We start from the raw sequence: 12984 nt of genomic DNA, 5'->3' as shown, positions 1-12984 counted from the left end.
GCGTTAATTATGCTGATATTGAGAAAAGCTTTAACAATGAAGGCACGCTTTTGACATCGGGTGCTGAATTCCACCAGTGGGTGTATCAATGTATACATGTACATCCATATATATCCTGCAAAGTGCTTGACAGTCCTATAATTTATTCCTCAGTCATATGTTGAAGTCAGCGCTCATATACATTTAGCAAAATGATATCAGATTAAAAAAAATACATTACAATCAGCATTCTACCCAGTGCATCAGATTGAAGTCATAGTTAGTAGAAGAGAGCAAACTTAATCACTTTCGAAAACATGGTCCTGACTCCCTTCACCCGAATGTGTTAATTGGTTTGCATTATAATTATTGATAAATTGATAAGTCAATTATTTTGAGCAGTATACAATTACAATTCATATACCAGTGTAGGTATTTTCACATTATATATACAGTCTTATACATTCCAAATTACATTATATGTATGACTTGTTTTCTAGTATCTTTTCAATATATTATTTTTAAAGGATCATTCATTTTGCTACGTCTGTACGTGTATTCATCCCCATTCCAACTTCCATCAATATTGATTTACTATTCCCATACTAAAATCTACATCATTAAGATACACACTCTAAAAAATGAAGTGCTAATTTAGCTCTTAAATTTGAACTAGACAAATCAGCACTCCGAAGTGCAGTCACTATACTCGCTCTTTAAGAGCTAAATTAGCACTTCATTTTTTAGAGTGTACCTTTGAGCCACAAATATTTTTTTGAAGAACTATATACATGCTTTAATAGAGACCCTTCATGTAACTCATCATACAATATATATGCCTGGCACAAAGTCGACTTCAGAGATGGAATTTTAGATTAGGGATTAGCAATTGTAGATTGGGAGGGATTACTGGGGAGCGTGCAGAAGCCTGTCTTTCATGCTGGCAAGGATTAAAAAGCCCTGTTGACTTTGCACATAGAGGATTAAAGCCCACAGAGGCAGGAGCCTGTGAATTATTAAAAGGTTTGTGGAAGTTTAAAGACAGCCTAGGACCCTGCAGGATTAATCTCCAGTTTCACTACTGTGCGATGGCGATCTCGCTCTCGTAGTACAGTATGCGTGTTGATGCACAGTTTTGCTATCCTTGGTGAAGGGATTAAGTTGTTTGATTCCTGTCAGCTTTCTAGGATTGTTTAGTGTCACCAAATTGGGGAGAGAGTGTCGACTTATGTTTTTCACAAAGACACACTCTTTGAAATTTTATTCATCACTTTTTTTAGTAAAATACCATGGAAAAACCATGGTCCAGGGAAATACAGAGGTTAAAAAATTTACCCTCCTGTCTACTTGAATTGATATTCTAATTTAGTTCAACCCTGTTGTAAATGTTGTCAAATATTGTAATAATGGAAATACTATTAAATCGGTTGGTTTTGTTTCATGAAGATTTGTGTTTGGTTTATAATCACAAAATCACAAAATTGGAATATATTTGTTTTTTCATGACATATCCAAACATGATAAAACTTGCACTTAACACTTGCTGTACTTGAATAAATTTCATTCTAAACTTCATATCAATGATAATGTATATCAATGATAAGAAGTGATGATATATACCAACTGATTCTGACAGTTTGTGATGTATTTTTTTAGTGCCTTTAATGTTGCTTCTAAGTTTTTTGGGGGAAAGGGCAGAGAGAGACATTAAGCAAATGGCTTTTTAGTGCTGCAAGTTTGCATACAAGCTTTATTCATGTAGATATAAAAGATTTGCGATTTGACTGGGGTGAGCTGTTGGACAAACTTTCAAAAAGAGCTTTGTTCATATTCTCTAAATACCTGTTTAGTTTTTCCAATCCCTTGTGGGGAGGCTCCCCAACATGTAGCTTTCCTTAAAGGGATGGTCTGGGCTGAAAATATTTATATCTAAATAAATAGAGTAAAATTGATAAAGCAAAATGCTGAAAATTTCATCAAAATTGGATAACAAATACCGAAGTTATATAATTTTAAGGTTTATCAATATTTTGTGAAAATAGTAATATGCACATTGTCATGAATATTCATTATGTGGGCTGATGATGTCACATCCCCACTTTCCCTTTATATTACATAAAATAATAAATGTTTCGTTTTTCATACATGTATAAATGATGTGTGTCTCCATTATGATGAAATAATTTGCGACAATGAATAGCTAATGCACTTAATCAGTTGTCAATTCAATTGTTTAGCTCTTGGTAGAATTTTTTTTTAATAAACCTAATTTCATATAATAAAATACAAAGAACAAGTGGGGATGTAACATCATCAGCCCACCTAATGAATATTCATAAAGATATGCCTAGAACTGTTTCACCGGAATAATGCAAATCTTTGAAATTCAATAACTGTTATTTGTGCCCGATTGTGATCAAATTTTCAGCATTTTGCTCTGTGAATTTAATTCTATTTATTGAGACATAAATATCTCTAGCCTGGACCATCCCTTTAAGTTGCTGTTGAAATAAAATGGTTCCACAGAGATGGAGTGCTGAAGGTCCCCCTTTTTTGCAGACTGATTCTTGATTAAAAAGAATACCGGTATCCATTTTTGTACTGAAAACAAATTATTGCATCATGAAAACTTTTGTTTGCAAGATACTCCAGAAAACAGAATGTTGTGCTTCTTATTCTTGATTATTTCATTTGTAGAGTGTGTACATGTAAATTGCATTTGCTCAAGGGGTATTTTATTCCTGTTGTTGTAGATAAGGTTATGAAAATGTTTAATTTATCAATCATTACAAAACCTTTCATAATAGCTGTATATGGCCACACACACAGATATCAACAAAAAATAAATCAAGGCTGTAGTCAGGATTTTAATAAAGGTAGATCGCAAGATATGTGGAGATAAATTAGAAATCTGTTTCTATTTTGGTCCTTTTTGTATATGATTGAAATAAATGATACATCATAAAGAAGGTGATAAGGATCAGGCACCTACCAAGTAAAGCAAAATAAAGTGCTTTTCATATTTTTTTTAATGCATGGCTTGGAATCGAATTTATTTACGTCACTAATTCAGCCTGTTTGTTTGTAAACAAGATGCAGTGAATTTACTGGAGATTAAAATGCTGAATAATGCAGCAGTGCATGCACTATGACTGGGGGAAAAAATGTTGTGTTGCTTGAAGCAGCAGCTGATTTTGAGATGTGATTATAGACCGGGATGAAAATTAGCTGTATTCAATCTGAAAAGGAACCCTTGCCATTTTACAATTCATTTTAAAGAGAAATTTCGTAGAAAAATACACAATAAATGCTATTTATGACAAAACCTTGTGAAATCGTGAATCTAATTCTTTTTTAATAATATCTAGCTTAATTTGACTTTATGATAAATTCATAATAGGAGGGAGGGAGCGAGTAAAGGAAGGGAGAAGGAGGGAGGTTTTATGGGAGAATAGTCAATATAGGGAAAAGTGGAAATGGAAATGGTTGCCATTTCAATGATTATTGAGTACCTGTATTGTGTTTGAGTGAAGAATGAAAAAAATGAATAATAATGATAATAAACATTTCTTGTATAGCGCATATCACAATTATGAATAATGTCTCTATGCGCTTCCAAAGGACTCTGATATTATTACCCCAGCTATAGCTTGGCTGCCGTAATTACTAAGATTACAGCGCACATGCATTTCAAGGAATAAATAGCTGCCAGGTACCCATTCACCTCACCTTGGTTGAGCGCAGCACAATGTTGATAAATTTCTTGCCAAAGGAAATTACGCCATGGCTGGGATTCAAACCCACGACCCTCTGTTTCATTCAAAGTCCGGAGACTAATCCACTGGGCCACAACGCTCCAAATAGACGTGACTGATAAAGAAGGAATAAATAAATGAAAAGATGTGAAGTTAAAATGCATTTTGAATTTGAGAGAAAGAGAGAAGGGCGGTGCCAAATGGCACCAAGATTATTTGTGCACTCCATTTCGAATGTCTATTTTTCATATTAACAATGAGGATGCACATTTCAAATTGTGTAAAGATCAACACAGACATCTTTTGATTGCACTGCTTTATTCAAAGTATTGAAGTAATTACAAAGATTATCACACATAAATAAAATACCTGCATGAAAACAAATCCACTACACATGTATGACAAGCAGGTAAATGGTGCAACAAGAATAATGTTTCATTGGCATCATAGTTGACAGTGATTTTATTTAGAAATACCAGCCAGGGCGTAGTTTCCTTCAGCAAGAAATTAATCCACATTGTGCTGCACTCAACCCAGGTGAGGTGAAGGGGTACCCGGCAGGATTAATTCCTTGAATGCATGAGCGCTGAAAGGCAGCTCGAGCTGAAGCCGGGGTAATAATAACACGCCTCGGAATAGAATATTTCAAGATAGATGGCGCTATATAAATGCCTATTATTTTTTTTTCTTATGATTGTCATGCCTACAGGTGTTATTCAGGTACGGAATTGGAAGGCCTTACCGTTCTCGTCAATTACAGACAATCAGCAATCCTCAGTCGGACAACTCTTTGGAGATCTTCTCTCACACATCACACTCAAGATATCTGTATTAACAAGGTGAGTCCAATCAAAAGTATCATGTTTGATGAATTCTGGGTAAAACAATGCAGCATACAATTGGAAACAAAAGAAATATTAAGAAAGTTTTCCAGTTGCGTCATACACTCGCACATTTTTCACACATATTGTGATTAGCATTGTATTGTAGTGGAGCAAAGTTTGAAACATTTTTGATACTCTGTAGTATAAAAAAAATTATGTATGTCTTAAGCATGCTGTACTTTGAAACACTTTATTAAGTGCTTTATGATTGTTATATATTTTTATTATAAGGAACTCACTTTCAGAGAACTTTTTATCCATTAATTGTAGATTTCTTTTTTTGTAATATAATCTCCTTAAAAACTGGTGAAATTAGTAATAATAATAATATTTTAGGGAGTTCTGTAAGACCGAATGACGTGCAATATGATCGACCACATTTCCTGCCACGTCACAACGTTGCGTCTTAATCTTGACAATGTTCCTAGTTAGGAATCTTAATCGAATATTGAGTAAAACAAACAAAGCAAGAACTAGGATTTGTTGGGATTTTGTCAGAAAAAAATAGCTGCGTTATGGTTTGGGTAGTGCAGAGGGCTGCTGATCCATAAATCTGCTGGCACGTGCATGGTATGATAGATGAGAGTGATTAGCGATTGACGTGACTATGGAGACTAACGTTCTATTCTGATACATGCCCACCGAATCCCGGGAGCGTGATTGATGGGGAGTGGATGCACTCTTCTACTTGTTGCGTGATGGTCATGATGATGTCACAAGAGATTGTTTTCCTCGTGTGCGAAGGGATGCCCATTTCTGTGTTTCTGTGTCTCGGGGAAGGTTTGTTGGTGGTGGAGTTGAGGAAGGATGTCGTGGATGTCGGGATGCGTGCACTGCATGTGTACGTGGAGAAGGAGAGAGTGAGTGAAGAGAGAGATTGGGAAATATCTTCATGTATCTGGACTCCTGGAGGAAAGCTTGAGATCTCGTACAAAAGAAGAGAGAGAGAGAGAGGGTGGTATTGTAGTAGTGACTTCAGAGGGAAATGAGCACAAGAAATGGATATAGGGAAAATATCTACCTGGAAGAGATATTCATTGGAAAGAACAGGCAGAAGGGAGAGGGTCCAGGATTATTTATTAAGGGAAAATAGTTGAAAAGAGAAAATAGAGATAGAAAACCCCAAAACAAAACTTGAAGAGGAGAGTGAGATATAATGAAGAGATACAAAGAGAAGGGAAAGAAAAAGGGAGGGGGAAATACAGAAAAAAGCAAGAAATGATGAGAAAAAGAAAATGAGAAAAAAATGAGAGAGAAAATGAAAAGAGGGGGAGGAGGGGGCAAGGAGATATAGAGGGAGAGAAGCGAAGGGAGGAGAAAGAGAAAAAGAGGAGAGGAAGAGAGAGAGAGAGAGATAGAGTCAAAGAGGAGCAGAAAGAGATGAAAAGGAGAGAGATAGTGTCAGTATATTCCCATCCATCGTTCACAGTTTAAGAAGATTAACAAATGCTAGGGTTCAGATGGATTATCGCATTAGTGCCGAACTTTAAAGCGAGTAATTTCTTCCGGCGTAAACAAGATGAAAGAAAAGCGGCATGATGGAGTTATGATTTTTTTTTCTTTCATTCCTACTTTCCTTGATGATGCAATATGTTTCTTTGGCCAGGGTAAAATAAACCGTAAGAAACTAACAATGGATTACGACCGTTTTTTCGATGCTCCCTTGCTGAATAGAATAATCGCCCACGTGGTTGGCAATGATCAGCAAGGTGAGGACTGAAGACGTATCGCTCACGTCATAGGGAACCACCAAGAATCAATTCCTTTCTGCAGCATCAGAAGACACATCTATTATGTGGAGCTGTCAAAGTGATCAATGAGTTGCGCTGCCAAATGAACTTGTATTTATTAAGGGTTCTGATGTCCTGTTTAGTCACAACTCTAGGCTGTTTTAAGAAAAACAGGAGAGTTTGCCTTGGAGAGGGACCTCATCAAATTGTCTCATACTGTTCATCCTGGGACCTGATACCTTGATAGATTCATACTGAGTTGTTTGCTTTTCCATTGAACGTCAGTTACTCATCAGACCTCTGATTTAAGCAATTGAATAAATGTACTAGGTATATACATGCTTGACATACATTTACTGATTGTTGAAACTCCATGTTCTTACATGTACATGAAATTTTTTAATTTTCTTAAGATTCATTGCTACGATACTTGTTTCTAGTATTGGTCTTTACTCTTTTGTTGTAATTTCATTTGATAATAATTAGCGATCAATAATTACAGTGTACACGTACTCGAGTACATACGCAAATTGATCTTTTATAGTGGAGATCAATTGCTGTTTTACATGAATTGGGCAGCCATTGCTTATTACGTAGTCCCTATCCATCCATAGTGTTGTAGAGCCGCATGCTAAATATTAGCTAGCACCCAACGATCCATCTCATTAGTTGAAATGATCAAGACGGACAAGTTCTCTACTCTCTCTCAGTGACGCCACAAGTGCCAACTGCCAGAACCAAACGCCAGAGGACCAAAGCCGGAGCAGCAGGGTCGGAGGCAACGCCAGCAGCAGTATCCTCAGCCTGGGCAACCTTGGCAGTAGCTTCTTCTTGCGGCGAGGTCTAGATCTTCCATTCGGGATGATGGCAAGGAGGATGAAGGGCGGTGAGGGCAAGGGCTTCGGCAGGACTGCTCACCCGGTCCAGGAGCTACGGATCAAGCTTCTGCAGGTCTTGGAGAAGAGAGGTCCTACACTTCTTGTCAGTCATGGATGCCCATTCTCTCAGGTAAGCCAAATGCTTTACTACATTCCATACATATTTAACAGTAAATGTGGCTCCACCTCCCTCAACACCTTTTGGCTTTTGCATTGTTTCGTCATGAGTTAACCTGCAATTATTAATGGGGTACTCTGGGCTGAAAATGACTATGTAAAGAGTAAAATTCACCAAGAAAAATGTTATAAATTTCATCAGATCTACATGTAATGACAAATTGCTGATTTATTGAATTTCAAAGTATAGCAATACTTTGTGCAAACAGTTACATCATCATGGTTATGCAATAGGTGGGCTCTTGACGTCAGGTCTCCACTTTAATTTTGATATGTTATTTTCTGATATCATAATTATTTCATACTTTCATTCATTGGTTTGTGTGATACATGTATATCCCCCTTGTAACAAAATAAGTTGCAACAATGATTGTCTTACACAAAATCTAGTTGTCAATCCATTTTTTGAGGCTGAAACATTTCATTTAATAAAATACAAAAGAATAAGTGGGGATATGATATCATCAGCTTGCTCATTGCATATTCATGTAGACGTGCACGGAACTATTTCACTGAAATAATGCAAAATGTTAGTGTCATCACTTTGCTATTCCTTGTCCGACTTTGATGAAATTCAAAGTGTTTTGTTTGTATGGTTTAATAATTAGTCTGTTCAAATCATATTATATTCATCCTTGAGTACCCCAATATAACACAGTTCTGTGTCTTGCCGGCATTTTTCAAGTTCAATTTCTATTGATATATTTTAAACAATCATGTCCAAAACATTTGTTTCGTTGGTGTTTTTTTTTTATAAGTCACATTTTTTTTCTTTGAAGGGAACCAGCCATTAACGGCACATAATTCTGAAAGTTTATTTCATTTTTGTTTTTCTAAGATAGTGTGCTTCATAAAATTTCCTTATGGGCCTTATTGTTAATGGAATTTCATTAAAGACAATTCATTCACATTCACAAATAAATTTGATGTTATCCCCTTGCTAAAATGACATTAATATTTCAAGGCCTTCTGACATTTATTTACTCATCAATATATGTCTTGCTTTAGTAGACAAAAATGGGATTTGTAAACCATAAAACACTATAGATTAAACATTGTTGGAGATTAACAACAACAAACTATGTTTTCCATTAATATTTGTTTGCATATTGGGGGAGCGGACAGAGCAAAAAATGTGGATGTAAAGAAAGAATCTTGAATTATTGATAAATATTTTTACCTCTTATCTTGCATTGATTAGGTAATGGATGCATCTCAGCATCATTTTTTTCTATCTGATTTTAATTGCTGCTTCATTACATTTCTTGGTCATTTTTCTCTCTCCCATTTGACCTTTTTAATGGGGGTGGGGCAGGCCTTGGGTGGGGGAAGAAGTAGTGTATGTATTCATTGTGTACCTATGCTGACTTTGCTATTATTCCTGTGTAAAGGACATATGCGCCATTTTGTGAACGGATACCCAATGGCTCGTATCTGAAGTCAGGTTTAACTTAGACCAAGGTCTATTGTGCTAAAATTATGGGGAGCCAAAAAATAATTTAATAAATCTTTAGATTTTATATCTCTTATCTTTAATATTTTGTTTCCTGTTGCTTTCACAATGAAGAAAAATAATTCAGCATACTTCAGTTATCATTCCCTGACAATTACATGTATGAACAATTTGAGTGTCAAATGAGTTAATTGATCGGATGTGTACTGTTAATGATTTGTGCCCTAATTGGCTCTCCATAACTTTAAACCAGGGTTTGATTTTAACCTGAGTTCAGAATACATGTACAGGCCAATGTGTCTTGTTTTTCAGATGCATTCTAGATACCTTCATCACTTCACCAGAGTTTGAAGAGATTTTTGTACTTCTTGATTTTCATGAAACAAATACATGTACTGTACTGGTAGTCAGTGATTGCCACCGACTTACTTGTTCTGAGCCAATCAGAACCAAGGATTTCAATAGCTTACATGTATAACAGTGAAAATTACTAATTATTTGTTTGATGAAATGCTTTTTGCACCTGTTGCATAGAATAGGTATTGTCAAGATCAGGGTATCTTTACAGTCAATGTCAAAAGAATTGCGTGCTTCATATGATTAATTTTTCAGATTTCAGTACATTTCATAGAATAATTTAGCAATACTAAAGAGAGCAAGCAAAGAGTTGGGCAATTACCATGGAACTCGACATTTTTTGATACTCACACTTGCTTTGGGCTGCGTTTATGCGACCTCAAGCCAGAATCATGATTTGAATCATGATTCAAAACACAAACATGAATCACAATATCACAGAATCAGCGTTTAGATGACCTTCATTCCGATGCTGTTTCTCCTCAGATTCGGGCCAATCCAGTGCACATCACTAGTGCGCAGTTTCACTGAGGAAGTTTTTTGTACGTGTTTCGGTTCTCGAAAAATCTTTTGCTTCCGGAATTCAGTCTATACCTCATTTTGTTTACTTCATATAGGGTCCATATGCTTCTATTCATCTTGTTTATCCAAAATGGTGTTCGGAAATGAATTTCAGCGAATCAGGGTAGATCCAATTTAATATTGATACTGTATACTCAACAACAACTGAGATCATTGTCTGTCCAGTTCATTCATTTACTAGATCTTGAAGTTGAAGACATTACCAAAAATTGAAAAGTAGTGGACGATGCAATGACCAACACAGAACTTGAACATGACAAGAAATGCATGCATAGTACATAATCATGTACATACAATGAGCATATAGAGCGCCTTGAGCTTGGCAAAAGTCAAACCGAAAGTACAGCCTTACACAGTGAGGTCATAGAATCATGATTCAAATCACGATATCGTTTATTCGAACATTTTCGTACGTGATTCTGCAGAAACGTCTTTCCAAACGCCCCTTTTTTCGTGTTTCATGTTTGTGATTCTAATTATGATTATATTCAATTTCAACTAAATGCAATCGTAATTCTGCAGAATCGTGATTTGAATCATGATTTTCAGATCATGATTCTAGAGTAAAAAATTGGCGGATAAACACATCCCAAGTTTACTCGTGGAAGATATGTGAGATATTGCATCTTTTAGCTCATCTGACCCGAATAGGCAGATTTGCTTTAAAATACAGTGTGCTGTGATGTTACATCCTCATCGTTGTCTGTCCTTAGTCCACAATTTCAAATTCTTCTAGCGTTTTGGGATTTTAAACTTCTACTCAGAATTTCAAAAGCTTGTTATTATAATACTAATTTATACCCTTGCCTTTTTCGAAAATGACCTTCAAAAGCCTCCTTTATTTTGAGCAGATTTTAATTTTTTTCAATCTGATAGAGCTCCAACTTTATTATTGCTAAAATTGTTATGCTAATACGTAACTGTTCAAAATTTAATTGAAAATTGTGGAAAATACTTATGCATCTCCTCCTCTTGCTGACCGATTATTGCTCCTATTGTAATTTGTCAACCCATTCTGATTTTATTTATGACATTTTTTTCAAGTGCTTGAAAGGGGGGGGGGTGATAAATTCTAACATATTGTTACAAAAATTATTCACAAAAGCAACAAGGTATACAAGTCTTACCTTCGTCACTCCATACAGTATATGGAGGAGGGTCAGTGTTTCCACTTAAAAGGAAATTTCATGAATTCCTGGAAATCTGTATCATTTGGAAATTTTCATGAAATGAAAGAATTTCAGGAAATCTGAAGATTATTATTTACAACTATAATTGAAGTTTAGACATTTCAATACTCTTAATATCATATCATTATTTGCCTTTATTACATGAAGCTAAAAAAGTTCCTGCTGGCATTGTTCATGATTTTGTCTCCTTTTTATGAAGTTCTCGAACATTTTTGGTCACTGACTTTGTTCAGGCTCAAACGAATCCATGAAATGCCACTGAATTTTTGGAAAGTTTGGATTCAGGTTTTGGGAATTTGTTTATGAGCTGTGGAAGACTGACCAAGACCGAGGTGAAGAGTGCACTATCAAGCACTATTGATCTCGATAAGGGGCAGGCGCTTTACAAGCATTTTTCTACTGCTGTGCTGCTTGCATATTTATCAATTTTCTGTGCTCACAAGTTAGGTAGACTTTTTAATTGCATCAGTTTGTATCGCTAAATGCTTCTGACTTCAGGTAAGCATTACACTCTGGTGTATATTGGTGGAGCGTTGTGGCCCAGTGGATGAGTCTTCTGACTTTAAAACAGAGGGTCGTGGGTTTGAATCCCAGCCATGGCGTAATTTCCTTCAGTAAGAAATTTATCCACATTGTGCTGCACTCAACCCAGGTGAGGTGAATGGGTACCTGGCAGGATTAATTCCTTGAATGCACTGAGCGCTGGAAGGCAGCTCGAGCTAAAGCCGGGGTAATAATGATAAACAATGCGCCTCGGAATAGAATATTTCTAGATAGATGGCACTACATGTAGGGGAAGGCGGGGTAAGTTGAGCATAGGGGCAAGTTGAGCCACCAGCCCCAGGCCAATAATGAATGAGTCAGACATTGTGGTGGTGTCATGTATTGATGACCCAAAGCATAACCCCTAAACCCACCACATTGTTTTCAACTTTGAAACAAAAAGTAGTTTTTTAGAGGGAAAAATATGAATTTCAGCCAAAAAAGTAAAAAAGAGTGTGAAATAGATAAGTGCTTTATAAACACACGCGTCTTTAAATATAATAAATACATGATAGCAACATTATTAGTCCAGGTATGGATCTTCATTCTTGTCATAGTCTTTTATATGATGGATGCATAATAAATGTGTGGATACAAAATTATCGCACTAAGTTCGGACTGGGGTAAGTTGAGCCAAACAGCATGGGGCAAGTTGAGCCATGGTAATTCCTATGGTAATGTATCTTAAAAAACAAACCATAAAAATCAATTGAAATGCTGGCTGAAAGGAGCAAATTTACATGACTGCTCTTTTCCTTTTAAAGGATGTTAGTATTTATAGAGAATTAGCAAGTGAAACGACTTTAAACAAAAAAAATGACATGCTAGTTCTCCCCTCATACATTTTGTACATAGTTTTTGTGGCTCAACTTACCCCAGAAGGTGGCTCAAACTTACCCCATATATGGGGCAAGTTGAGCCATTTGACATCGTTTTTTTCAAAGGTCACGATGACTTTCAGTGTGGGGATAGAAAGTTATATATAGGTGGAAAATATTTCAGAAGAATTAAATTTCAAGGCAAGGTACTTATTTCGACAAGATTATTAATCATATCAATTCTAACATGCAAAAGGCAAAAACTGTCACAACTTACCCCGCCTTCCCCTACAGTATATAAGTGCCTATTATTGGACTACCCCCCCCCCCCTTTTTTTAGCTTCATCCCAAATGGGCAAACAAGCTGAAACCATGATGTTGGTTTGTCCCCTGTTGTCCATTTTCTGACCTTTGTAATAACAATTTCAAATGCTTCTACTTGGTCATTTCTTTTCTGATTTTAATTCCATTTGCATTATGTAATTATAGCTCTAGACAGGAAATTTTGAATATGCTAGTTATGTGAGTTTTTCATAAAAGGGGTTCTTCTTTATAATTTGGTTTCTGCTGGCGCTCCGCTCTTGTGCAGAATTCTAAAATATTTACACCAACTTTTTTTGGGGGGATGTAATTAATGC

General features: G+C 36.0%; 1 protein-coding gene across 2 annotated transcripts in view; it reads left to right on the top strand.

The window, feature by feature from the left end:
* The window catches only part of LOC121416299 (DNA-binding protein SATB2-like), a 66685-nt gene that overhangs the window by 27609 nt on the left and 26092 nt on the right, over positions 1–12984 (top strand). Inside the window, exons 4-5 of one of the 2 annotated variants that reach the window (XM_041609843.1) lie at positions 4444–4573; positions 7059–7356. In XM_041609843.1, the coding sequence (XP_041465777.1) occupies positions 4444–4573; positions 7059–7356 (428 nt within the window). The remainder of the gene's footprint in view (positions 1–4443; positions 4574–7058; positions 7357–12984) is intronic. The other variant, XM_041609853.1, reaches the window with a different exon arrangement.

The sequence above is a fragment of the Lytechinus variegatus genome, chromosome 1 (genome assembly GCF_018143015.1).
Source record: "Lytechinus variegatus isolate NC3 chromosome 1, Lvar_3.0, whole genome shotgun sequence".
Taxonomy (NCBI): Eukaryota; Metazoa; Echinodermata; class Echinoidea; order Temnopleuroida; family Toxopneustidae; genus Lytechinus; species Lytechinus variegatus.
Note: the sequence above shows the minus strand (reverse complement) of the source record. Positions and strands in the feature narration are given on the sequence as shown.